The sequence below is a fragment of the Coccinella septempunctata genome, chromosome 9, assembly GCF_907165205.1.
Source record: "Coccinella septempunctata chromosome 9, icCocSept1.1, whole genome shotgun sequence".
Lineage (NCBI taxonomy): Eukaryota > Metazoa > Arthropoda > Insecta > Coleoptera > Coccinellidae > Coccinella > Coccinella septempunctata.
Window position 1 is genome coordinate 19,776,720 of NC_058197.1, and position 27,039 is coordinate 19,803,758.

General features: G+C 39.1%; 8 protein-coding genes and 1 long non-coding RNA gene across 13 annotated transcripts in view; 5 read left to right on the plus strand and 4 right to left on the minus strand.

Moving 5' to 3' along the window:
* The window catches only part of LOC123320324, a 376,599-nt gene that overhangs the window by 63,341 nt on the left and 286,219 nt on the right, over positions 1-27,039 (plus strand). The gene's annotated exons all lie outside the window — the stretch shown is intronic.
* Positions 248-715, plus strand: LOC123320326 (39S ribosomal protein L34, mitochondrial). Its single transcript, XM_044907631.1, has 2 exons — positions 248-373; positions 443-715. The coding sequence occupies exons 1-2, from the start codon at positions 327-329 to the stop codon at positions 657-659; spliced, it is 264 nt and encodes an 87-aa protein (XP_044763566.1). The 5' UTR covers positions 248-326; the 3' UTR covers positions 660-715.
* On the minus strand, positions 707-3,962 carry LOC123320232 (serine proteinase stubble-like). Of its 2 annotated transcripts, none has more exons than XM_044907479.1 (9): positions 3,740-3,962; positions 2,990-3,217; positions 2,171-2,937; positions 2,081-2,122; positions 1,842-2,026; positions 1,622-1,789; positions 1,367-1,573; positions 1,148-1,309; positions 707-1,092 (listed from the first exon to the last, which is right to left on the minus strand). In XM_044907479.1, the coding sequence occupies exons 2-9, from the start codon at positions 3,194-3,196 to the stop codon at positions 878-880; spliced, it is 1,953 nt and encodes a 650-aa protein (XP_044763414.1). In that variant the 5' UTR covers positions 3,197-3,217; positions 3,740-3,962; the 3' UTR covers positions 707-877. The 2 variants fall into 2 exon arrangements, with proteins under 2 accessions (XP_044763414.1, XP_044763415.1); XM_044907480.1 differs by having other exon boundaries at positions 3,834-3,907.
* LOC123320211 (protein suppressor of sable) lies at positions 4,556-11,040 on the plus strand. 2 transcript variants are annotated; one of them, XM_044907436.1, is made up of 11 exons: positions 4,556-4,784; positions 6,154-6,509; positions 6,585-6,718; positions 6,783-7,136; positions 7,195-7,393; positions 7,624-7,875; positions 8,172-8,316; positions 8,377-8,720; positions 8,777-9,029; positions 9,090-9,517; positions 9,577-11,040. In XM_044907436.1, the coding sequence occupies exons 1-11, from the start codon at positions 4,759-4,761 to the stop codon at positions 10,644-10,646; spliced, it is 3,561 nt and encodes a 1,186-aa protein (XP_044763371.1). In that variant the 5' UTR covers positions 4,556-4,758; the 3' UTR covers positions 10,647-11,040. The 2 variants fall into 2 exon arrangements, with proteins under 2 accessions (XP_044763371.1, XP_044763372.1); XM_044907437.1 differs by lacking the exon at positions 7,624-7,875.
* On the minus strand, positions 11,506-13,362 carry LOC123320255 (protein cereblon). The gene is made up of 8 exons (XM_044907518.1): positions 13,172-13,362; positions 13,057-13,109; positions 12,807-13,003; positions 12,475-12,762; positions 12,176-12,422; positions 11,997-12,099; positions 11,835-11,925; positions 11,506-11,780 (listed from the first exon to the last, which is right to left on the minus strand). Exons 1-8 carry the CDS (start codon positions 13,266-13,268, stop codon positions 11,621-11,623), a joined length of 1,236 nt encoding a protein of 411 aa, XP_044763453.1. The 5' UTR covers positions 13,269-13,362; the 3' UTR covers positions 11,506-11,620.
* LOC123320329 (gustatory and odorant receptor 22-like) lies at positions 14,490-16,272 on the plus strand. Its single transcript, XM_044907635.1, has 7 exons — positions 14,490-14,862; positions 14,916-15,225; positions 15,280-15,518; positions 15,567-15,716; positions 15,774-15,983; positions 16,036-16,125; positions 16,177-16,272. The coding sequence occupies exons 1-7, from the start codon at positions 14,671-14,673 to the stop codon at positions 16,249-16,251; spliced, it is 1,266 nt and encodes a 421-aa protein (XP_044763570.1). The 5' UTR covers positions 14,490-14,670; the 3' UTR covers positions 16,252-16,272.
* Positions 16,265-20,692, minus strand: LOC123320223 (band 4.1-like protein 5). 2 transcript variants are annotated; one of them, XM_044907463.1, is made up of 8 exons: positions 20,390-20,692; positions 19,766-19,913; positions 19,310-19,695; positions 19,067-19,257; positions 18,267-19,006; positions 18,092-18,202; positions 17,903-18,039; positions 16,265-17,246 (listed from the first exon to the last, which is right to left on the minus strand). In XM_044907463.1, the coding sequence occupies exons 1-8, from the start codon at positions 20,534-20,536 to the stop codon at positions 17,073-17,075; spliced, it is 2,034 nt and encodes a 677-aa protein (XP_044763398.1). In that variant the 5' UTR covers positions 20,537-20,692; the 3' UTR covers positions 16,265-17,072. The 2 variants fall into 2 exon arrangements, with proteins under 2 accessions (XP_044763398.1, XP_044763397.1); XM_044907462.1 differs by lacking the exon at positions 16,265-17,246 and adding an exon at positions 17,253-17,762.
* On the plus strand, positions 20,903-22,324 carry LOC123320288. Its single transcript, XM_044907573.1, has 5 exons — positions 20,903-21,251; positions 21,302-21,431; positions 21,484-21,578; positions 21,634-21,870; positions 22,086-22,324. Exons 1-5 carry the CDS (start codon positions 21,054-21,056, stop codon positions 22,185-22,187), a joined length of 762 nt encoding a protein of 253 aa, XP_044763508.1. The 5' UTR covers positions 20,903-21,053; the 3' UTR covers positions 22,188-22,324.
* On the minus strand, positions 26,032-26,543 carry LOC123320341. The gene is made up of 2 exons (XR_006538744.1): positions 26,407-26,543; positions 26,032-26,210 (listed from the first exon to the last, which is right to left on the minus strand). It is a non-coding gene; the product is annotated as an uncharacterized LOC123320341 (long non-coding RNA).

Below are 27,039 nucleotides of genomic sequence, written 5' to 3' on the forward strand. Positions count from 1 at the left end.
TATAACTTTCGCTGTTTTTATGAACGAAGCATAGAACACATAGCATAGAATTTTTCAGCCTCTGCCAACAATTCATTCTACCAAAAATTCATATTTCCTTCGAAAAATTTAATATTGTTGAACTAGTCTGCCCCTAGCTGTATCATAATAGAACACGAAATGTAAATGGTAACAATAAAAGTTGTAGGCAACCCAACATACATAACTTAGAGAAGAAGAAGAAAATAATAACATTCTGTGGTGGTTCGTAATTGTAGGTTATGTAACATAACCCTAAATTTCTGGTACTTTTCTCGAAAAAAATCGTATAATTGGAATTTTTCAGAATGCAATGCTTAGCGAGAATCACGTCAGGTTTCTTCAGATCACCCTCGTGAGTGTAAATAGTTTCATAACAAGGTTAGAGATGAATATAGGGGGCTATTTTTTCTTTGCCTTTCAGAGCAACCACCAGTACTCTGATTTCTAACCCGATTTTGGAAAGAATTGGTGGAACGTTCGATTTATTCACGAGAAACATTGTGAGAAATCATTTTCCAAGACCGAACGAAACGAGAAGAGTCCGGAGACACGGATTCAAAACCAGGATATCGACACCGACAGGTCGAAGAGTACTCATGAATAGAATACTCAAGGGAAGACATGTCATTAGTCATTAGAATGTTCGAATTCGATAGCAATAAGAAGGGTAATAAAACTATTTGACTTTGTAAAATTATGAAATAGTTTATTTCTACCATAAATTATTTTGCAGTCCTTTCCTAAGGTCAAGAAATCTAAATATCTATCATATAAAATATCACAAATATATCTAGTGTCTCATGTATGAGATTCTTGTAGAATTTTATGTTGAGGAATGAAAGAGATCAAAGAATCCTTATGGATAATTGTTCAAAACTGTCTGAATCCAGTCCAGATGCTTAGCAACATCTGTAAACACCACATATTGGGATGTATCACAAATAATTTTCCCTTGAAATGCCACCCCAACGCTGACTAAGCCTCTTATTTGCCAGACTGTATTTGAACCACTTGTACCCCTTCTGGGAAAGACCATACCACCTCCACTATCCCCATTGCACACCGAGGTTCCTACAAATTCGTTATAAATTACATTTACAAGGACTCTACATTCGGATAACATTACCATTTCTGAAACCTGCACAGAAACTTTTTTCCGAAGTAAATTGCGAGAAAAAATCCCTGTTGGAATATATACATTTAGCGAGAGACACTATTGGCATTTGTGCCTGCATGAGAGTTGTCGTTAAGACTCCATTTTCGTTAAAACCCCATCCAACAACAGTACCTACAATAAGAAAAAAAAAAAGGTAGATTACGATACGTTTGGTCAAGGGTTACATACCAAGTTTTCCCTCCACTTCGTTCAAATCTGTATGCTCATCCCATAGGCAAACAGGTCTCACGTAATTTGTGATTTCGACCGGTTCTACAAGCCTGAGGATAGCTATATCGTTGTAATATCCGGAATAGTTGTATTGTGGATGGATGTATATGTCCCCAACCTCTCTGTCTTGAATTTCAGAGCCAAACTTTCGAAGGTTATACTTTCCTGGAAGATTCGTGGATTATATTGGAATGTTTTAATCATTCTACTTACCTAGATAAGCTAGAATATTTTGGGGATTTATGGGTCTATTTGTTCGTGGCTTTGTGACGCAGTGAGCTGCAGTCAAAATGTGGCTAGTGGAAATCAAAGTACCACCGCATGTGTACATTAACTGGATTCCCTTGGAATGGTAAAGGGCAGTGTGCCAAGGCCACTGACCTGTTGAAGAAACGTTTAAAGCCGTATGAAACCATGGGAATTGAAAATTTACCAGGTTCGGTATCTTGGCCGTAAGAAATCAATGGTCTAGCCTGAGTGGCCACCAATCCACATCTCTGGTTTCTGGGGGCGCTCGGTCTTGTTGATGGATTGGACGGTGGTCTGCTAACAATTGCTGAAAAATCACCAGCGAAGAAGTCGTCATTGTCCTGTGAAGATGCCGATAAGCTGGAAGACCTAACGAAAGGTTTTATCCAACTTTAATGACCTGTGGAAAATTAATACTCTTACCCTTGGTTGTAATTGGTGTTGGCGCTGAACCCATCTGGTTCCCTGGAATGGTACGGATGAAATAAAAACATTTGGAAACCATTTACTTACCTGTTATTCCCATAAGAGGGCTGGTTATCTCCGTTCACATTGTATCCGTTACCATAACCAGTGGAGCCTTGGTTGTACCCATTATCCGGTCCTTCAGGTCTAAAACTGATCACTTCTGCATCCGGATTTATCCTGTCAGGCCTGTTATAGCCATCCAGCTCATGACGATCTGTTGAGCTGGAAGGTCTGCTAGGTCTAGCTACCTCCAAGTCGTCAGTGGAGCTGGAAGGTCTACCATTGATGGGCCTGTTTGGTCTCACTACCTCCAAGTCCTCAGTGAAACTTGAAGGTCTAGCATTGGCATGTGAAGGCCGGTTAGGCGTTACCAACTCCAGGTATTCGGTTGTTGGTCTAGCGTTAGAGTTTGAGGGTCTGTTAGGTCTTTGGACCTCCTGGTTCGTGTTCACAGGTCTGCTCGGCCTCTCTGAAGTGAAACCTAAAGGTCTAGCGTTGGAATTTGGTCTACTAGACGTATCAACGTGGGTAGGTCTAGTTGTAGCCGAAGAACTAGGCCTGCCGTTCGTGTTCGAGGATTTTCGATTGGAGGTGGTAGGTCTTGCGGAATTTCTGACGGTCGTTTGTTCGTCCGTAGCAGAACAAATGCTCCTACCGTTCAGATTTATCTCGCTGACGCTCGGTACATTCCCTCCGGAGTTATATTTCACGAAGAAACGTACGGGGGTCACCGTCCCAGCTTCCAAAACGTAATTGTTGCTCCTTATCAAGAATTCCCGGTTGTTTGTCGTGGCCGCGTCTCCGAAGATGTTCTACAAAAGGCGCAGTTTAAAAACAATTTTGGAAAATGTCGTCGAAACTTACACCAAGCAGTTCCGCTGGTCTGTCCAACGTTATGGTCAGCCAGAGTCCCCTCAGAGACTCCCTGGAACTCAAATTAACAACAGCGTACCATCTATCGTTTTCTGAATTTTTGGGTTCGTAGATCAAGACGTGTGGACATGGCGAAGGTTTTTGCGAACGCACTGTATTTAATGTCAATAGTGTTATGATTGTGGTTAAAAGCATCATTAAGTCGGAGATTGGTCGTTTCTGGAAGATCAAAAGAGAGACAGATGGTAGTAAAATGCAAATTACATTTTATAATGAGTGAACGTTGTGGTTAAGCTCGTGAACAGTTATTTTCTGCGAATGTTGTGGAAGATTTCGGATAATATAGGGTCCATAAATAAAAGTTTCCAAGGCTGCTATTTAATACGAAAGCTATCACAGGTACCTGGATACGAAAGAGGAAAATTTACCATCATTTAAAGGATTTATAAGCAATTACGAAATATTCTTTGTTCAAAAAGTGTTTTATTTGTGTCTTTCATTCAGTAGATCATTAAAATCTAATTTTTACTAGGACTTGACTAAATCGATCTATAATCGCATCAAAATCCCATCAAGAACAAGTCTAATTTTTATTTTTCCCATCGAAACTACGTACTGGAAAAATAATATCAATGAATCTGAAGGTAATATTGTGTTTTGTCAAATATTCAAGCAGCCTTGGAATAATAAAATACAAAATATCAGCTGTATTTCCGAAATTCCTCAAGTAATTTTACTCACCAAAAATAAATTCGAATTTTGAACTTTCAACTCAATTCATCAGATTTACGCGCGTAGGATATTCGAAAAGTATACAAAAGTATTGTATATTTACATTGCAATTGCTATTAGTTTCGGATCTTAACTTCGACGTCCTGTTATTATTGAATTTAATTTGAAAACTGAAGACAACAAGAAGCAATCGTCAAACAGGTTTTGCCATGAGGAATTTCCGTGATATCGAACTTCTGACCGTGGGTAATCGCGGGAAATTTGAATGTGAATATAAAACCGGATTGGTAATGAAGTTATCTGCAATTCGGAATGTGAACCCTGCATTGGGATTGCTTAAGTTCGCCACATCACCAATAGGTGGCGACACATATCAATAATGCCTCAAAAAATAATTTTCTGAAGTAAATCCTAGAAATATTACTTTTTCAGGATAGAAAGAACTTTAAAAACGAGGTTAAAAATATGTTGTGATAGTTTATAATACCCGAATGACTGTGAATTTAAATAATTGATTTTTCAGCACATCGTATCGAGATTAAGATGAAAACATCGAGGTTTCCCATAATTATCTGCATTTCTGCTGAGAAAACAACTTCAAATTGTATATTGTAATATCTAGGCGATTTTATTGTTCGGAGGAATGTGAAAGGGGCCCTGCATTTTTTCCTTTTGTTCAACTTGGCGTAGGAATAAGGCCATCAATAAGGTCATAGAACTCCGGAGAAGTGCGCACGTGATTGGTCGAAAGTTATGAAAGCCGCGTCGTGATTGGCTGTCGGGTTTCTGTGCGATCTAATATCGGATTTACGTTTCCTTTTCAACTCGGGAACAGAACTGCATCATTTGTGGTCTCAACGCCTAAGAGAATAGTCGGTTAATATGAACAAATGCGTAAATTCTCATGTCTGCCTGCACACACAACAGGACAGATATTTAAAATAGTGAATGAGTGATTTACTTTCATGCCATTTCATTAGATACCTATACCAACATCCAGCATAGTGAAACACTATTAGGTTTTGAAAATGGCACTTGTCTGTGATCTCAAAAGGTTTGCATAATTTTTACCGCCAGGACAATTCAAGAAAGACCATCAGCAAGACCCTGAAACATGTTAATATTGACGGTTTGGGATCTAAATCGAGGATCAACGTGAAATTTCCATAATTTCAGATAATCAATGTCAGTCGCGTCACTTTCAGGGCGTTGTTCTGTCCGGCGATAGATATTTCGGCTTACAATTACTCTCGAAATCGTTCGAATGGCCTAATCCAGAAAACCAATTTTGGATTTCTATAGGGCTATCTACTAATTATAGCTGAAATAATTTTCGCGGATAGGCACAACGCTGGAAGATGACGTTGAATATCTTGATAGTTGAAGAAAGGTAAAAGACAACTATGCAATCTTAATTTGTAGAAAATTGTAGCGATAAAACTGTAAAAATTATGAACTGAACGTTAATATTAACATATTTCACGGCAGCTCGTAATCCATGCATAAAATATTGATTACGCTGGTGAACAAGATGGCCTCCTATTTTAACGAACATCTGCGTTGTTGGGAATTTAGTGAGTCACATCAGCTTGTCGATAATCATGTCTTAATCCCTTCGGTTTAACCGAATTTTTGGTAGTTTTCTTATCGGATACCTAACAAATGGAAGCTAAATTATTCGTAGCATACGTAATCTAATCACTAAGGATCATTTTGTGTAGAAATTCTAAATTCTCCTTTTTCGTAAACTTTCTTCAGGTACATTTCTTTCATCGCTATTCATAGCGTTTTTAGTTTGGAATTTTGATAGCTGAAAATCGCTAACTTTCCAACAATGCGGTTTTTTCCGATGGAGTAACTCAAAACAGGTGGAAATTGGAATTGCTCCTTGGACTTTGACGCTTAAGCGATAAAATTCAACGTAGTAAAACAATAAAAATTCGTTGCAAGGAAGCCCGTTATCACACTTGTCCTTGAAACTATTGATTAATTACACGATGTGCATGTGTTGACACCTGGTGGTGGAATTTGGAACTACACATGACGTAGCTTTACGAATACATTAATTCCCGAAAAAATTCATAATTATTTTTGGATGGACAAAATGATTACGTCGAAACACGTGGAATAATCCACGTTTTTCATACTGAGACAAGTATAAACATTTCCTTCTTCCGCAACGACGCAATATTTAAATTTCTTCCCATCAACACACTCGGAAAAAGGATTAATCGAAAAAATTATACTAAATACTTCTTATTTACTTGAATTATATTGACTAATAGTGATCTAATTGAAAAGAAAACAAGATGTATCAAAATTTAATAGTTTGTACGGGGGTCGTCCATAAGTTGAAATTTCCACTTGTACGGGGGGCATCCGAAAATACAGTAGCACCAAACTAATAAGTCTCGTTTTCTCAGCGAACCTGCGAAGGTTGAATCTAAACCTGAGAACGCGGAAGATTTAGAAGACGGTGAAATAGAAGATGGCGAAATTGAAGATGACGATGAAGCTATGGAGGAGCAACCTCCTGCCGAAAATACGGCCCCCCAAACCGTTCCACCGAAACAGGAAGAAAATAAACCCGAAAAAATCGACCGGGATAGGCCTAGGGATAGATCCAGGGAAAGAAGGGATAAGAGGCATAAAGAAAAAGAAACTAGGCACATGACGGAGGCGGAAAAGAGCATTTTGCATCTGAGGAGGAAAGAACGGATGGAGAGGGAAAGGGAGAAATGGAACAGGAGGAAAGAACATCAAAATATCGAACCTCAAGGTGATATATCTTTTTTTTTTGGGATTTAATCTTGTACTCTAGGGGGTTAAATGTGCTGATTGTGTGTTTTAACAGATGATTTCGCTATAAAATTGGAAAAAACCCTTGCCAGTATCTTGAAGAAAGACAGGGTAACCAGTGATGATGATAAAGAAGAAGAACGAAGGGGAACCAAAAGAAAGAGGAAAGATAAAGAAGGCGATCATGGTGTAAGTAAAAATTGAACTTTTGTATTCGGGGAATCGAAATATTCAACAATTCCTTCTTACCTAGGCGAAACATTTCAAGTCGAATTCAGCATCTGAGGTCGACGAAAAAGAGATCATGAACATTCGTGGTGGTAGTCCAGACCCAGCGCAAAGACTGGACAAGGACGAAAGGCCTAAGAGTCCTCGTTCTGAAGGATCTTACGACTCTGAACCTGCTTCGGACCTCGTGAAACAGGAGGACAAGGGGAACAGGGGACGGAGAGAGAGCAGAAGGGAGGGGAAGAAAAACAACAAAAATAAGAACAAGAACAGAGATAGGAACTTTAAGAAGGACAACAAGAATCGGGACAGTAAGGTTGAGCCTACAGCCGATTCCAAAGGGATTTGTATATTTTATCTGAACGGCAAGTGCAATAAGGTAAGGGGGATGATTGTAGGAGTTTTGGAGGGTTTATTGAGGGATTGTTTTGTTTCAGAATGACTGTATTTACTCGCATGAGGCTGTGCCGCCAATGAAGTTAGAGCTTTGCAAGTTTTACCTGATGGATTGTTGTGCAAAAGGCGACAACTGTTCTTATATGCATTCAGATTTTCCTTGTAAATTTTACCATATGGGACTTCCGTGCAACATGGGGGACAAGTGCAAATTTTCTCATGGAGATCCGTTGAGCGACGGTGAGTACAGATTTTTCGACGTTTCCGCCTCTAACTCATCTTCACCTTTAGTCTATTCAAAAAGAGGTTGTAGTTATTTTTTCCCCAACAAAACAATTGAAGAAAACGACAGATGACGCAGCGTCATCTGTCAGATTATAAATGACCACCCTAACCGAACTAATCCCAGATCGAAATTCCTGTTTGTGTGGCTTTTTTTTTTTTTCTAAATTCCCGATTTTTCTGTGTAGGGTTGAAACAGATACTTTTTAAACATATCGAGACCGCGCCCAGGGACATACTGGGAGGTTTTCCGAGGCTAAGTCGTGAAGAAACTTTGCAAATGATGGACAACACGCAAAAAAATTTGATGGACATGTACAAGGAGCAAAATCAAAGCGAACAGGAAAAGGGGAACGATGATCCCTCAGGAGACATCTCCATACCCTCGCTTTTCGACATAAGCGTACCCGTGCCGGCCGAATTGAAGGACGAACCTAGTGGTTAGTAGATATTTCAACCACCCCCCAACCCCCCAGATCGGTTGAGAAAATAGCTACGCCTCTTGCACTTTCTCTATCTCTCTCGCACCTGACGCACTCGTTGATTTGCACATCATCACGATTTTAGTTTCGTTCAATCGATAAAATTCAACTGGATTAAATTTTTAGGCTTGATCGAAGAAGTGACCGTTGGTTTTCCAACGGTTGTAGCTTTTTTCTCTCCGCTTCTCCTGCGGTCTTTCCGTCTCTCTCTCTCATTTACCCCCAATGCAATCTATCATAATTTTGTGTTCTAGATGCAAAATCGAAGAACTCTGAGAAAACCGGAAGGAACAAGCCATCCCGATGGCAGGCTGCTGATCCCAAGGAGAAGGTCTCCAACGCGCCCATGAATTTCGGACCTTTCAACTTCACCCAGGATCAAGATATGAGGATTAACAGGTGCGTTGAGAACCTTGTACCCTAAACTTCACTTTTCCACAACTAACTTTTTTTTTACAGCAACGGAGATATCGATATGAGGACTTTGCCACCTCATCCCTTGAGCAGTCTACCTCAGCCACTTCCTTCGTCTCTGATGTCTTCCGATCTATCCAGGATGAGTAATAATCCCATAAGAAACTCGACCGGTGATGTGGACATCAGGAATATGACCCCTAATTTTGCCTCCGATGTCGACATTAGATTGCAGTCCACTTTCGAGGTCCCGGAGAAGAACAAATCGCATCAGAATCAATCTGCGCCGTTTTTGGGTAGCAAAGACGTCGATATAAGACAGCTGGGGCCTCCACCGTCCATGCAGATGGAGGAAGACAAGGGGGCTCACAACAAAACCAACGATTCAGGTAGGTTCGACGTTTAATTGGTACGACAAGAAGTTTAACGTTTTTTTTTATTGTAGAGGGTGTAATGAACATACCCCCGAATATGCCGAAGATGCAGAGGGAGCTCTACATGAGGATACAGTCTCAGCAAAAGGAGAACACCCCAGTTTACAACAAGTACGACGCCAACGGGGAAGACGACCTGAACAACGACGAGGATTGGTATTCTGACGATGACGACGAGCACCGGTTGACCATCAAGGTCGACAACGAGGAAACTGAGACGCCCGAGCTAAAAGAGGAAAAGACGGAGGCTCTAGAGTTCCCAGGGTAAGTGAAGGCTTAAAAATTAACGTCATTTCCCCGATACTAACTCCACCATCATTCCAGCCTACCGGTGATAGCCCCACTCCCGGCCAAACCCCAAGAGGTGGTGGAGAAGCTGGGCGACCTATCGAAGATCAACATAACCGCGGACATCACCAAGCTCCTGAGTTCGCTGAGCTCCTCCCTGCCGTCCCCCAAGACGCCCGAGTCCTCGTCCGTCCGGGATCCGAGACAGGCGAAGAGTCAGGCGACCATAAACTCGCCCTCGCGCAGTCCCACCTCCGCCTCGCACGAGACCGCCGCCCCCTTCACCCCCAGGACCCTGTTCGACCCCAGACTGACGCAGGATCCGAAGGTGAACCAGGCCGCGGAGGCCCCGCGCGACCCCAGGAAGGGGGCGACCGCGGGCGGCAGCAAGTCGGACAAGATGAGCATCTACGAGCAGGGCGGTCTCAACTTGGAGGACGGTGACGCATCCGACGCTTATAAAGGTGAGGTTACGAAGGTTACGAAGGTTTTACTTAAATTGAAGGGTGTTTTTCTTCCGCAGCTTCTTCTAGACCGGACGTAGATCTGAGAACTTTGGGGTTGCCGTTCAAGGGCATGGAGAGCTACACGCCAGCGACAGAGATAGACGCCAGCTTCAGCACCCATCTCCCCATAGCGTGGAAGGTGATAGAAGTGGACGTCCCAAGGCCTGATTACTCTGGTCTCAAGTTATCCCTGGATGAAGCCGAGAAAACCGGGGATCCAAGATTGCGCAAGATATTCAGGTTGAGCGTGGAAGAACGGGACACTCCTCTGAGTCCGAAGGCCAGTCCTCAACGTCCCACCGGCGTCAGGATAGATCCACGTCTGCGTAAAGTGGAAGAGGCCAAATCCCTGAGCCTGGATTCTTCGTCGATGAGTTACACCCAGCAACTGAACACCTTGCAGAGCTCGGCGTTCTACCAGAGCCTGACCAGCAACCAGAAACTGATGCTGAACCAGGAACTGGCGTCCAGATCGGACCAGACAGGTTCCCACGATCCCATATTGAACAGCATCTTGGCCAGTCTCAATCTGGTGCCCGGCATGGGCGTGGGAGGCAACGTGCCTCAAGGCCACGGCTCTAACTTCGGGGTGGCGGCCAACATCTTGCAGAGTATCAACAAGATGAACACGATGTCCCAGATGGGTCCCAACATGATGAACCCCAACAACGCCATGTTGAACCCGATGGGGCAGGGAGTCATCCAGCCTGGACTCCTAGGAGCAGCTCCGGGGATACCCAACATGCCCCAACAGGAGTTCCCCATGAACTTCGATCCCAGAACCCAGAACGGTCTGCTGGGGAACGGACCACCCCAACAGTTCCCCACCTTCGAACCTCCTCCGGGACAAGGCAGCTTCCAGAATTACCCCAACGACGATTACTACCCACCGGAGAACAACAACCAGGGCGGTTTCCGGGGGAACCAGGGTAGGAATGACAGAGGAGGCAACTTCAACAACAGGGAGAGACGGAGAGGTGGAAGAAACAACAACAACTTCGGTAGGAACCAGGGCAACAGGAACAATCAGTTCAGGAGGAACCAGGGCGGCGGGGGTAGATCGAACAAAGGTCACAACCAATCGTGAAGTGAGATCCAGTGACGTAGAGACAGGGACTCGTTGTAAATCGAACAAAATTCTGTAAAGTTCAAATATAGGTTACGGTGTGTACATAAGAAGGACGATTTTTTGTACTCGTTGTAAATAATGACTCGTTCGGAAAGTGACCGGGAAAATTGTATATTCGATTTTTGTAATTTTCGGACAGCAAATGTCGATTCTTTTGCGTTAAAATGACGAATTTATTTTTGTATTTTGAATTGGATTATTTAGGAAATAGAGAGATGAAAAAATGATATTGTGCCAATGATTCTACGACTAAGTGATTTCTAAAGTTGATGAGTACAATTTATTTATTGTAATTATCGAGCCGTTGTATTTATATTTGTTACTGTATATTATAAATAGTCTTCCAATCCTATTTCAGTCTTTCAATATTAACTAGGACTGTTTAAACGTTTATCGGCTTGGAAAAACACATAAATTCAGTTAAAGCCGATTAAAAAAAATCGAAATACGAAATTCCCCTTCAAAAATGCACGTAGAACCATTATGCAATCTTTGTGTTCCGATATCTCGAAGAAAAAACGTTTAAAATGCGAAAACTATACGACACTGCTTATTTCCAATCGCGAATGCCCAGTCGAATGTTACGCCCATGTCTTTGCCCTTCACGTTTTTTTCGATGATCATGATGAAGTTAGCTGCACCCCCTAAATTCTATGGTTTCTCCTGATAACTTGTCAAATTTCGAATATTGCCTACATAGATAACCTATTGCCTATTTTCCAACAAATATTTTTTTAGTTACCAATCTGAACTAAATACAAGAGCATAAGAGGGAAACTACGTAGTATTCAACAAAAACTGATGAAAAAACAATAAATTTTTTAATTAAATTCTTTTTATTACTGGATATTACAGTTTATATGGGGTAGAAGTGTGCTACTCGTTTAAATTCCTAAAAACTATATCAGATAACATCAAAAATATGATAAAGGTTAAAACGTCACATTATCCTCCCTGCTACCAGTTTCATTCCTCACAACGAGACAACTTATTGCTAGACCGTAAAAAACTTTTGGGGTCAACGTATAAGAGGTAAACTTCCATCCAAGGTGCGACTTGCATTGGCTACACTGCATTATAGTCCATGCGTACCTTAAAAAGATTTCCTAGCTCAATTTTCTCAAGACTGAAAGGGGCTAAACATACCCTGGAAACCAGGAAAACTGTCTTGATGGTCTTCCGACAAGTCTAAAATTTTTTGCATCGCTCACAGTTATGGTTTCAAAAACGTGTCCGCCTAAAAATAACCCAAGTTTAACACTACATTCGGAGAATTTACAAGCCTTTAATAAATCTGAAATAACTTACTGGGATTTACAAAGTTATTTTGAATCCCATCCTTCGACAGTACGATTATATGTTGTTGTTCGGCAATGCACTGAAGACAACTGTGACACATCATGATTCTATTCTGTGAAAATCCAAAACGCAATATAAACAATTAAAAGTGCATGAATAAAGTTCGAAACCACCGGAAAGTTACTTACGCTTTTCAAATATTTCATTTCTAACCTCAATCTCGATAATACCGTGCTCTCCTGCAAAAGCAACAACCTTTCCTGATATTGCAGCAGGTAATTCTGTATGAACCAATATGAAAGCTTCAAGGGATCCTTTGGCACAAATTCCATGATGAAACATTTTTTCAAACCTTCCAGAATGTGTTTAACGAAATAACAGACCTCGTATTCTTCGTACAACCAATCAGGATATGTGAATTGAGCTACGTGATACCTTCAATGTGCGTTCTCACAAATCTGTTGTGAATTAAAACATTCACACTTACTTTCTATATTTCCTGATTTTCTTCATATCCGCATAATCCTCGCAGAAAAAGGGTTTTTTCTTTTTCAATGTGTACAATTGTGTGTCGGCCAAAGGAGATGTAGCCATGTGTTCCGGCAAAACTTTCACTAAAACAGTTTGCAATCTTTCCGATAGAGGTTTAATTTCGGAAATGATCTGACAGCGCTGCCTCCCCCTCGCTTTCAGCGATAAAATTCCATCTCTGACGTTAGTTTCAAAAGCTTCCATGATAACTCCGTACTCAAAGAATTCTGAAGGTTTTGAATAACTTAAGGAAGGATAACATATGTCTCGACCGAAATTTCAACTTACTGTGTACAGAGAAGGACGAAAACTTTGCTTTTCTTCAGGAAGTGTTGCATGACACTACCTTCGTGTGGATTATCAAATATTAGAGGCAGGGTGAAGTCTGGCAGCACCAGAGTGTTCGTATCTATTCCTAGAAGATTCAAAATTTCGCCATCGTCAAACAGAGTGTAACCACCAAGATTGTTCAGCTTCCCCAAGTACTAAAAATAAGGGTGCTTCAAGATAAATTCGGGGTGAATGCGAGATATTTTACCCTATGCGAAGTCGGCAAATCGATGTTGAAGTCTCCGACGAGCTCCACTTCATCTGTTAACGATAATAGAGTAAATTTGGATGATGTATTGGAAGGTAAGGAAATCGAAACCTACCATCGTCCGAAGAATTATTCTGGACCATATATAACGGGGATAACGAACTGGATATGTGCCCATTTTCAATCTCGTCGTTTTGTTCATCATCGGACATTTTCGACTTATATTAATAAATCTCTTCGTTATAAATATTTGTAAACACAAATTTCCGAAATTCACATCGAACCATAGACACGCAATGAACAAGAGATCTATGCCAGAGATCATCTGTCAAAATAAACCAGAGCGAAAGCAACAACTTTTTTTTCTGAAAAACCTTTGAAAAGTGTTCATTTTCTTCAGAAAATGCAGAATGGCACATTTGAAAAGTATAGATTATTATGTTGAATCGGATTGAAGATCATAAATATAAATTTTTCTCTAGGCAGACTGAACATTTTAAAAAATATCTAAAAAACGAATTACCATCCATGATCCTTGATCATATATAAGAAGGGTTGAGGATCACACTGTCATATTCTGTCTCTAGTCAGACTGAATATTCTCAAGAATTTCTAAAGACCCAATTACTCTCTATAATCCATAAGTTGGATTGAGGATCATGTGTAGATATGTGTATCTAGTCGGACTGAATATTTTCAAAAATATCTAAAGATCTATGTACTCTCTATGATCCTTCATAGTTTATAGATTGGATTGAAGATCGCACTGTAAGAGTCTGTCTCTAGTCAGACTAAATATTCTCCAAAAATTCTAAAGACCAAGTTAGTTTGCATAATCCTTGAAGAGCTTGGATTGAGGATCACAGTGTGAATCGCTCTCTGTAGTCAGACTGAACATTTTCGATAATATCTAAAGAATAAGTAACTCTCTATGATCCTTGATCATCTTTCTGATGGATTGAAGATCAAACTGGAAAAAACTCCGTCTCTAGTCAAACTGAATATTCTCAAAACTGTCTAAAGACCAAGTAACCTCCAAAGATCCCAATCATCTATACGTTGGAGTGAGGATCATTAAGGATACTGTCTCTAGTCAGAATGAATATTTTCAAAAGTATCCAAAGAACAATTAACTACGACGATCCTTAGATCGTCATAAAGATGATCAAGGATCATGGAGAGTAGCTTATTCTTTAGATATTTTCGAAAATGTTCAGTCTGACTAGAGAGAACGTTTCACACTGTGATCCTAAATCCAACCTATAGATGTTCAAGGATTATGGAAACAAACTTGGTCTTTAGAATTTTTGGAGAATATTTAGTCTGACTAGAGACAAATTATTACAGTGCGTTCTTCAATCCAATCTATAAACGATAAAGGATCATGGAAAGTACAAAGTTCTTTAGATATTTTTGAAAATATTCACTCTATATTTGAGTTTGTCTCCGCCAAGGACCATTAAATTTTCAAGAGCCGTTCAGAACGAACACGAAAGAAATAGATCGATATATTGATTTTTAATCATTTCATAATTCACGGGCAAATATTTGAGATGCAAAACGTAGAAAGTTGAAATGTCCCTCTGGTAGTTGGGCTTCATCAGTCGATCAACGATGCAATTAGCGGATTTGGCAGATCTGTACGGAAAAGAATTGTACATAAGAGATATTTCAAAATGGTTGAGAGGTAGCGCAAGGGCTCAAGGTATAACCAAAAGGTCGGAATTAGACGCGAAAAACGTGGAAATTTTGGAGGAACACGACCAATTCTACAGGGACCACAAGCTACTACTCACTCTGTTCAGGGTATAACACGATCAGTACGAAGAAATCGGTCATAGGTAACAATTTTTTTTCAGGGTTTGGCCGTTATGCCTGTGCAAAGAGCAACTGGAAAGATAACTTTTTCCTGGACCAGTAACGCAATGATCTACGCCTATTTTTTCTACGTATTCACCACCATCTTAGTGTTCATGGTGGGCTACGAACGTTTCGATATACTGCTCAACAAAAGCAAGAAATTCGACGAATATATTTATTCCATCATCTTCATCGTGTTCCTGGTGCCCCATTTCTGGATCCCCTTCGTGGGTTGGGGAGTTGCGAACGAGGTGTGCGACTACAAGAACAGTTGGGGAACGTTCCAACTCAGCTACTATAAAGTGACAGGTCGATAGAGTTGAAATTATTACCAATCACCAGGCAATTACTGTCTCATTTCAGGAGAAAATCTTCAGTTTCCCAGGCTGAGCATCCTGATAGTCATTATAAGTTCTGGGTGTTTGATTGTAGCTGTAACTTTCCTACTGACCCTCAGTGCTCTCTTGGAGGGGTTCACCCTGTATCACATGACGGCTTATATCCACATAATAACCATGATAAACATGAACTGCGCCTTGTGGTACATCAACTGCAGGGCGATAGGAAATGCCAGTACAGCGTTCGCAGATAGTTTTGAAAGGGTGAGATAAATTTGTCTCAAGGACCGAAAATATAGTATTATTCTTCAGGATGTAGATGAAAGGTGCCCGGCATACTTGCTGGCCCACTACAGGGTGCTCTGGTTGTCCCTCAGCGAACTCCTACAGAAGTTGGGCAACGCATACGCCAGAACTTATTCAACGTACTGCCTCTTCATGATGGCCAACATAACAGTTTCCGTAAGACGTTTCTTTAACCGAAAAATCCTGGAAATTTTACTCTGTAATATTTTTCAGACCTACGGTTTCACCTCCGAAATTTTGGAACACGGTATCAGCTTCAGTTTCAAAGAGATCGGACTGTTGGTGGACACCACCTATTGCCTGACCCTCCTCTATATATTCTGCAACTGTTCCCACCAGTCCAGCCAAGGTATTTCTTACAGGGTACAGACAGCTTTACTCAGCATCAAGTTGGGAAACGTCGACAAAGCTTGCGCCAAAGAAGTAAATTTAAAACGCGACTTAGAAACACGGATATACCGATTTTTTTTTTCAGATCGACCTTTTTTTGATTGCCATAAAAATGAATCCTCCGAAGGTATCCCTCAAGGGTTACACAGTTGTGAACAGGGAACTTTTAACATCTGTAAGTTTATGGATTAAAAAATAGTCGTTGTTTTAAATTATTTCCTTGCAGAGTTTGGCAACTATAGCTATATATCTAGTGGTTTTGTTGCAGTTTAAGATGAGTTTAGTGAATATGGGAGTGTAGAAATAAAAGAAAATTAAAACAGACTATAAAATTTATTACATATAGCAGCAAATACAATTTGTATAAGGACGGAGATATAATAAGTCTTGTCATCATTAATTCGTTCAACTTCCTGTTAGTTTTGGAATGGCACAATTTTTGTATAGGATAGGCCTGAAATACACTAGTTGCTTTAAAAACTGCCGTCGCAAAAATATATACTCTCCGATTTTTATCACATCTCTGTTTGATTTTCGAAGTATTTAATTCACTTGGTCCCCTAGACTTTCTACAACATCAGAAACCAAGTATAACAAAATCGAAAAATAATTATAATACAAGTTTGATAAAATTACTGAGTCTAACATTATCGAATTAAAAAAAATATTCATCTCAAAAATAAAAAAATATGTATAACTCTAGAGGCAAACTCAAGAAATCATCTCCTTTCGACCTCACCTCTTCCTCGTCTAAATCAAGAATTTCCATTCTTCAAACATACTCGGAAAATTCATCCCTAATTCATAAAAAACTGGAAGGAAAATTGTTAAAATGCTTCGCAGAGCAGAATAATACTAATAAGAGGAATTTTATCACAAGTTTGGAATTAAGTACACTTAATAGATGACGGATCACCTACCACGCCAAATACATCTAACTGTGATGTAACAGGACTAAAAATACTAACAACTTACTTAAACCACACCTGCCATCTGTCAAAATGTTTAGGTTATATTACGTCATATCACGATGGAGGTTAGCAACTCGAGCTGTCAAAACTGACAACCAATGACACTTCGGACCCGAACCAACGCACCCTGTTCGAAAAAAAAAACAAAACGTTAGAGCTGAGTCGTTATGACGGATTTTCTAACGATGGTTAATTCGTTGGGGCTAACTTTGGTAACGGGAGCCGAAACGACCTCCGAAGACACCAACCAGGGTGAAACTTTAGAGGCAACAGTGGACAGAGCTTCCCCGTTGGGCAGTCTGGACGATTCGTGCCCTATTTCCTGCTGAAATTTACGAAATTAAGACAATAAAAAACGTCAGGTGTGAAGCCATATATTCCACAAGCACAAGAAGCATGCAGCGTAAAACTGAACGGCAAAAAGGAGGCTTCTAAGACTCACCATTTTTTGATCTTCACCCCCATCAACTTCGTCGTTAGCCTCTTTATTGGCGACTATAAAAGGGTTGTTCGAATTGAAAGGGTTCAAGATGTGAAAGGGATTGGTGGAATCGAAGAAGGGGTTCGAACTACCCTCGGAATTGGTCAAACTCTCCGGTTCGTTGTTCTCCTCGTCCTCCGTGTAGGAACTGCTGCTCATCAGGCTCAGGGGTTGTTTGTTGTCGTTCGACGTGTCCAACAGGCATTTTTCCAAGCCCCCCTTGTCGTTGTGACCGAAGAAGGTCACCGTGACCGGCGTCGTGCATCTCTTCTGCTCCGGCTGCGTGTTCTGGGCGTGGTTCGTGGGGGCGGGGTTTGAGTTGGGCGGTCCAATCACCGACAAGGTTAACTTATCCCCGCCCTAAGTGATCGAGAATAACACAACAAAAGGATTAAAGCAAAGCACGGCTGATGCGACGCGATTTGAGTGTGGGGGTTAATTGGGATTAGTAACTGGAGGAATTTTACTACGAATGGTTCTTTGGGTCTGTTCGAACTTACCACGGAGACGAAAGTGGCGGCGTTTAAGGAATTCAAGTTGTTCTCGTCGTTGGACGGTGCTGCCACGAACATCTGGTTGGTCAATTTCGAGCCGAAGGAGGGAGAGAGCAGGGGAGACTCATCCTGTTTGGTAAAAGCTGAAAAAAATCGATTATTCACTTTGAATTATTGCAGCGATCATCCCCTTACCTTTGAGGATGTTGCAAGTGAGTTGTCCCGGTGGTAGAGGCTTAGCCCCACCCGACGTTTTGATGTTGTTGGGTATTTCGCACAAGAGTTTCTTAGAATCGTTGTCGGGATCTAAAAAATTGACACAACGTTACAGCAACGACACCTCCTGGAGATAACTTTCTTATCTACTAACCTTCGAGTTTATTCATGTCGTTATCTGTCTTCGTATTGACCCCAGTCAACGTTTCCTTGGCCAGACTCATTATCAGCAAGTCGAGCTGTGGATCGGAAGTTGGACTCACAGCCGGCGAACTGCTACCCGACATCAAATTAGAATTCTTCTGCTTATTCCTGGTCAGAGTATCGGTCTTACTTCCTGTCGGCGAACACACCCGACTGCCACACGCCGAAGAAATCGAACCTTTACCCACAGAATTCCGACCTAAAGACCCTCTTTCGATCGAAGACTTCCCGAAGCTGCTCTGACTAACCAACCCCAAACTTTCAGGCCCCGTCGGGGTCATCGGTTTGGTGGTATCCTCGTTAACCTTCGCGTATATCGAGTCTGTGTTAGTATTAATGGAAGTGTTGGATTTGACCGATCTTCCGCTGCATCTCACCGAAGATGTTGGAACTTCCGTAGTTACGTTTTCCTGTTTGGCCGCCTGTTCCTTCATCTGTTTCTCTCTGAGGATGTGGCTCTGTCTCCTGCCGTATCTTTGGCTGGGTTTCCTCTCGAGCTGCACCGTTCTCCTGACCCTGCTCCTGTGAGCGCTCTGGTATTCCGTCTTGCCGGAGTAACGGAACCTGGAGCCCATACGAAAGAAGTTTTGTCTGGTCGAGCCACCTTTGACCGGTTCTTGAAGCCTGAAGAAGCCGTGGTGCTCGACGGCACATTTCCACAGGTGTTTACATGCCTTTTCGTTATGTAACCTAAAAGATACGAAAAATACAGAGTTTGAAATCCCGAAACTGAAATGATGAAGACAGTACCTGAAAACAAAGGTGTGTTCTTGTTCCCTACCATCATCGTCGTCTTCCACTACAACAATGGTTAATTTTTTCTTCTTGAAATTCAATTTGGTTATTTTGGGCCAAAAAAATAGTCCAATTTTCTGTTTTCCTTCATACAACAATATACCGGTTGGTGTGAGACCTAATTTATACTCATTCCCATCTTTTCCCTAAAAAAATCAATAAAATCATAGTGTTCGCCAAATAATCGTTAAAACTCACCAAAACTATATGAGTATCTACACCGTAACTTTCCAACCACTTAATCTTATTGAGATACTGCATTTCAGCCTGCGCGGGGGTCAACCCCCTGAGCTTTTTGAACTCGTTCAAAATATCAATCTCCATTTCTTCCGTTTGATCTGGGACAAAACGAAACTCAGATACCGTACCTGCGGTATGTTGGGTTTCGTCGAAGTCGCCAAGTTCTGACTGCAAGGCCAAAGCTGCCAGCTCCACCGCAGTTTGTTTGGGGCAATCGATTTTGCCATCGAGCACATCCTGTTTGAGCTGGAGGAAAAACTGATAACGGGTCAGTTCTTCTCTGAGGTTGCTAGGCTCAGATGAATAGAATTTTACTTTTAGGAAAAGGGTGTACGGAGGTCCAACTGAAATTATATTTGATTGTGAATGTTCATTAATACTGTAAATAGAGTAATCATTTTAAAATATACTTACTTTTCAACTGTTTCCTTATAAGTTTATTAGGATCCAGCCAATGCTTCACATGATTTACATCTGTGAATTGGAGTCCGAAATATTCCTTTTCTATAATGTCCAGTGAATAAAACACTTGTTCATATAAATCGCCAGCGAGAGCTTTTTTCTGTAGAACCAATTGAACACCACATAAAAAGAACAGTTAATAATGAGAAAATCTCAAATAGAGAATTGGTAACCCAGTAACTGGGATCAATCAATTAAAACTGAAGCGAAAACAATTCAAAAGTAATTTAATTCACGGAAAACGGTATAAAATTCCCACATTAATACGAAATTGCATCAACAATGATAAAAAACAATAGAGGTATGCAGCAATATTTTTACAGTTAGAATTTCTGGTTCCCATTCTACGAGGTGAACTCATAAATTCCTGAAGAAATATGAATGAAAATACCAATATTTAAGGGAAACGAACTATTTAAATTTGAAATATCAACCATTCTTATCGAAATGTCTTATTTTTTGCCCTACATTCTCTTCACCTGATTATACTGTTATTGGATATGGAAGTAAACACACCCACTGTAAATATATCTTTGGAAATCAACGAGGGAAAAAGGGCATTTTTCGGAGACTCACCGTTAGTTCTCTAGAAAGTTCAGAACCGTCCAAAAGTACCACCTTGCACACTAATAAGTTTTTATTATGGGCACTATTCCTTGAATCAACCTTGTCCCCCTGATTTTGCGTGGTATTTTTCCTTTTCCCACTCAAGAATCTGAACATTTTCAGTCGAAATTTGAATTTACTTTTTCAATTCATAAGTATACATATAAAAAACTGTTGATTTGTGATATATTTGTATTCGATTTAAATGTTTAATCACTTTTTGTTGAAAAACTCATGGCGGCCATTGATCGATCATCGAAAAACGAACGAAACTTTCAGTTCATAGAAATTATATAGGTCAAAAATGTTGGAATGAAAATAATCAGATATACTCAATTTCTCATAAGAAATTCGGTATGATTAATTTCAAAATGAATAAGTAATATAAAACATTTAAAATTTTGCTAATGGATCACAGAGACAACCACTCTATCTATTGTAGTTCAAATATTGAAGAATCTGTAGTTCAAATGTATCACGTCAAATTTATTGACGTTTTCCTTAACCACTCCTATTTTGAATCACATATTTGTTTATTTCTCATTATGTGTCATTAATAAAGTTGTTAATTAAATTCACCAAATTCAACCTTTCTTTTTCGGGACTTATTCAATCGCAAATTGAAAAATAAAGAATGAGCAGCTATGGAAAAAAGACACCCACAACGGGGCCCCCATCAGTATATTCCGGGATTACTAGGAGTTCTGCTAATTTACATCGTAGTAGAAGTATCAAATCATTGAAGCAACCTTGGTACAAAAAACCTTTGATACAAGAAGCCATTCTGTTCGACGTACAAAAATCTTCCCTCTTCATTGGAATATTCTCATTGGTGAGTTTTCTAATGGTCAAGATATCATCAAATGACATGATTTCTTCCAGTTACTCTCCATTTTTACTGTCATAACTGCAGTGTTCGATGTATATTGTTATGGGATGGCAGCTCCTGGTTCTACACATTATGGGTATTACTTTATTTCATACCAGTTTGTTTATGTCGGAAATAGACATGGTATGTAACAAATTTAATAGGTATATGATTTTTTATCCTCTTTTTCTTTTAGTGAGGAATATGTTGGTGATGTTTGCTGCATTCTCGTTACTTCTTGGTCTGATACTGTTTGTCACTAGTATTATGTTGATTTCTGCACTTAGAAAGGTAAGAATTTGTTAATTTTTATGAACGAATTTGTATGAATATGATTTGTTTATAGGAATACGAGAGAAGGATGGTGCCTTGGATTTATACTTTTGCAGTGTTCTTAGTGTTCAGGTTTCTAGCTTACCTCTTCTTTTCGATTGTAAATGACCTCTATTTTGGCTATAACTTTTCCATGTGTGTATTGTGGACTCTGTTTGTGATAGTAGGGGCTTATGGGTGGATTTTAGTGTATTCTCTGTATAGAGAATTGACAGACTTGACGAGGCTCGAAGATTTGGCACATTTGAGGGTGAGTAATAAGACATCTTAGTGAGTAACTATTCATTTCATTAGAACGAATCATGTTGAATATCGCTAGCTGATTTTTTACACTTTCATGCTGCTTCTCAGACTATTGAAAACTTGCATCTTGGTATGTATCATTCCTTCTCAATTAATCTCTCTGGGACGATGCTTGAAATTGATTCGAATTCTCCATAAATGAAGGGTTTTGTTGTTTTTTAGATGGGCACCATGCAGTCACTGAATGCTTCAACAGTCCCGTCATTAGCAGGATCCCGTCCGACGACACCTCACAGCACAATATCCACCATGCCAGTGGTTTGAAACAGGTGTCCACACCTTCGGAGGCTGGACCCTCAACTTCTGTGTCTTACATGACTAATATCTCTACAATATCATGAAATATTGAATTTAATATTCCATTTATAGAGATTTTTTACCAATTCCGTCCACTCAAGAGTATCCCTCTCAAGAGTATCCCTATGGGGAATTTGAACTTTTTTATCAAAGGAGGTGAAAATAAATCATGACCATTATTTTTTTAAAATAATATAGTATCTGACTAGATTGTAGGTTAAAAATTTAGTTATATCCGTCCATTTTTATGCATATATTTTGTTGGAATATATTTATGTAATGTATTTTTTAAGTTTTTATTGAAAAATTTATAATAAACATTTGAACTTCATTTTAGTTTCATTTGAAGAGCCACTATTATCAGATACACAATGTATATTATGAAAATATACTTTATCATCAGTCCTTGTGTTTCTAAATTGAATCATTTAATATTATCTTCCTCATATTCAAGAATTTCGTAAAATTCACCAACTTTAACAGCGATACCTTTATCAGAAACTATATTGTCTGGCATATCGCTAATACTACTACCAGCCAAAAGTTCAATTCTTTCTTCCAACTGTCTTTCTATTTCCTCGTACCTCTGAAGGTGTTCTTCACATGTCTCCTTTTTCGCTTCCAATACGTCTAACGTTTTCTGCATTGTAGTAAGTACCGAGTATGAATAAGGATACGATTTTTTTTCAAGGAAATACTCTCCGGTATGAATTATTTTGCCTGGTATGTATATTCGTTTTCCCAGGGGTATCAAGCTGTCCCACTGCGGTTTTTCTCCCAAGAGTTTGATGTTCTTTATGGTTTCGGAAAGTTTATCGATTTCTTCCGTTTTGTTTTTGAGGTTATCCTTGTTTTTAGCGACTTCCTCTTGTAGACGCGTTTTGAATTCATTTCTATCCGACAGAGTTTTTAAGATAATTTCATTCATTTTGATTCAAATTAGATTAGGTTAGTTTGAAATTTATAGGTTAGTGTCAGTCAGTCTCTGGTCTCAGTTGTCTATGGTTAATCATAAAGGAAATCTGTGCTTTTGATCACAGAAACAAAAATTATTTTCTATGCGCGGTAATTTTATTCTGTGGTTAGATCACCATAACATATATCACAGAATTCAAGCCGAACCGAATTCTATGATGACCAAGTGTCAGTCAGTCTCTGGTCTCAGTTGTCTATGGTTAATCATAAAAGAAATCTGCGCTTTTAATCACAGAAACAAAAATTTTTTTTCTATGCGCGGTAATTTTATTCTGTGGTATGCACCATAGATCACCATAACCATTGAACTAAAGAAAGAAATGGAAGGGACCCGCAGTTCAGCAAATCGGTCGAAAGTGTGTCCAAAAGTGTGGGAGAGAGAAAGACTATTGGTGGGTATCCCTTCTCTCTCTTTTAGATGTTTTGTTTACATCAATCAGCTGACGGTTTTGTTGATTACTCAGTTTAAATTAGTTTTTGGGATGATTTCGGTTGTGTTCAATTGGAAAGAGATCTAAAAGTGTTCAGAATGCTAAAACTCACGATTAATATTCGCTTGAAACTTGAAAAAACTCAAATAAATCGGGGAATCTCCGAATCCCACTCGAAAACCTTTAAGTATCTGGATTTTCGGTTTCTGAGAAATATGGATCTAGTGAAGGGACAGATTACCTTTACCTGGCCACCCGAGGGAATTAAAAGGGTTGAAACTGTCTGAAAAGACCTCTTTCGATATTAACTGGACGGTTAAAAAAAAATCAAAGTAAGTAATCTTCAGAATTGAAGTTGTTTGTAAATTTGTGGTATAAAGTTTTAGAGAAAGTATTTTACAGGTTTTTGTGTTTCTCAAATCATTGTTGTCCCCATCAATATCAGTACTGTTTGCAGTCACGCAAAATTGGTAAATTTCAGACTCTTGTTACAACGATGGTTGTAACAAGTTGCTAAAGGATGCTCCAATGAGCCGAACAAAAATGAGCCAAAGAGTTTCCACAGGTAGGTCTATTTTAAATATTTTCATTATGAGATCCCTTTTTGCGACTTCTAAAGCATTATATGTTACTTTATTTTAGGTTTCCTTTTAAAGGCCCAGATATTTTGGAACTTTGGATTACTGCTGTAGGAAGGGAAAATTGGTATCCCTCAAAGTATAGTAGAAGTGAAGATTACCTTCATAATCCAAGTTATACAAGAAAAATATTGAAACTTGATGCTGTACCAAGTGTATTCAATAATATCTCAAGACATTCAAGGATCATGGAATACTTACAGTTCCATCACTCTTCATATACAACTCACTGTGTTATGTGCATCAGAACTGGAAGAACTTTCCGACCAATTCTATAAATCATGCATATGAAACAAGAAATAAAACTCCTTGCAGATTCCAGTGCATCATCTGAAGCGCATACACCAGGGCATAGACTTCTGCGGCCCCAAACTATATAATAAATTTCCTTCTGAGTTTCATGACAAGTCCTAGATGAACTTTAGGAGAGAAGTGAAAAGGTTGCTTTTAAATGAAACTATATATTCTATAGAAGTTCTTATCGAGAAAGAATATGTGATGAGATTTGTTTTTTATTTTTATTGTGTTTGTATGCATGTTGTTACCACTGTGATATTTTATATTTGTTTATTACTGTCGGCACCATTTGTAATATTAATTGCAAACGAAGATCCCTCTAACCTAATCTAATCCGATGAGAAGCAGAGCACATGTAAGTTTTCGAGTGAATTTAAATTATTTGAAATCAATAATTTTCTTTTTCATTGTAGACTATTAGATACTGAAGATATATGTAAACTATTTTATATATTGTATATAATAAAAATATAGAAAGAATTGACACTTGTTTTTTTTTGGACAACGCTCCTTAATTAACTTAAAATTCAGTATAGTAGAAGGAAAATATGTATGTTCAACATGTAGATTAAAACCTTGATGAATTTCACATGATTACATTCTTTCATAATATACTAATCTAGTTAAAATTAACAAATTTCTGTTCTTTTCATACAAAAAAAAGACTTATTAAATTCCGTCTGCACTGCTCTGAAAAATATGATCAACATCGCAAAATTAACTCAGAAAACGTCTTGAATTGATGAAAAATATGATTCCAATTATCACAGTTCGAGAAACGAGTCCAAAATTTCAGATATCCCCATCTCATTGTTGCAGATATTTGGCAAAAAAATTATTAAATTCCTTCTACACAACTATGAAAAATATAATTTACATCGCATATAGGTTATCTATGATCGCATAATCAACTCAGAAAACGTCCTGATTTGATAAAAAATACGATTCAAATCAGAAAAACGAAACGTCAAAAATTTAAATTCAAACTTTAATAGGTTATCTCTCCTTGCGCAAGTATAGAGAGAGAAAGATACACATCCAATTGTCTATTTCAGTCGGCCTCACTTTTGCTGACCCGAGAGTCCCTTCCATTTCTTTCTTTAGTTCAATGACCATAACATATATCACAGAATTCAAGCGGAACCGAATTCTATGATGTCCACTGAACTTTTTTTATCGAATTCAATGATGATAGTTTAATGTTTGGAAAATAAATATAAAAAAATTGAAAATTAGCGGCATACAGAGAACTCTTTTCAGAATCCAATAATTGTCTGCATGCCACTTATTATCGATTATTCTTCGTTCGGAATGATATATCGATGCCTTTCTCGAATGAAATATTGAAGATTCCCGTGAAATGCAAAGACCCAATGATTTTTTCGGAAAGAAATAACGCGAACAAAGCGGATTTATGCGAATATCGGGAATTTCCGGTAACCTTCACCAATACAACCCGAATTAACTCACATTGACGTTTATATATCTTGCTTTTTCGCTCTTGGTCCCTCGATGGCTAGAGTTGGAAATGATTTCGGGGAGATCCCTTAGCAGCCCAGCCCAAAAAGGGACAAGACTGTGCTCTAAGACCCCTAGATCATTTCTTTTCTTCGACCTAAAAGGTCACCTCAACTCCTTCCGAATTTTTCCTACAAAAAAGAAACGTTGAGTTAATCGAAATATTTTTTCACCATCGTCCATCTTGATATAACGAATACGTCCCCAACACCCGCTGAATGTTTGGATTGGAAATAATTCTTTTCGAAATACGCTAGTTTGATTTCGGTCTTCCATCAACAAACATTCAACGGTGAGTTTCAGACGTGTGCTGTATTTATATATTACCTATATTCATATTCATATAATTTGTTGTCGTTATTTCCCAAGATGGAAGCACTTCACAACACTTTCACACGGAAACTGAGATTGGAAAATGGAAGACGCTTGTTTCAAATGTTTTCATATTTTTTAGTGTGCTTTGGCGACGCAGAAACGCAATATGAGACTCCTGCGCTTGATATTGACACAGAAATAAAATTTTAATATATCTATGTTCAGAAGCATAGACGCAATATTAATACGAAGTCTATGTTAAGTAGCAGTTCTCAGCACAGAACATTAATATGTTCTCGGGAACAGTATCACAGAGATACAGTTCTTATAAGAATTCGTTCATTTTCACAATTTTCATTGGAAAACGACGCTACAAAATAGTTTTTATTTTCCATGAACAACTAACGGAATATTTCTATTTCGTTTGAAATCTTTTTTCGGGCAGTGTATAGGAGTATATGATCGTGAGATAGTGTGAAGGGGTCTAACACTATTCTTTTCATCATCTGCAAGTGATTGCCATATGGTTTTTGACAAATGGATCATTATCGGGCAACCCACACAGCATCCTAAATGATTCTATCTCTTTCATTTGCATCTATACTCTGTTTTCTGTGATATGCACCTTTCAATGTTCAGGGCCGG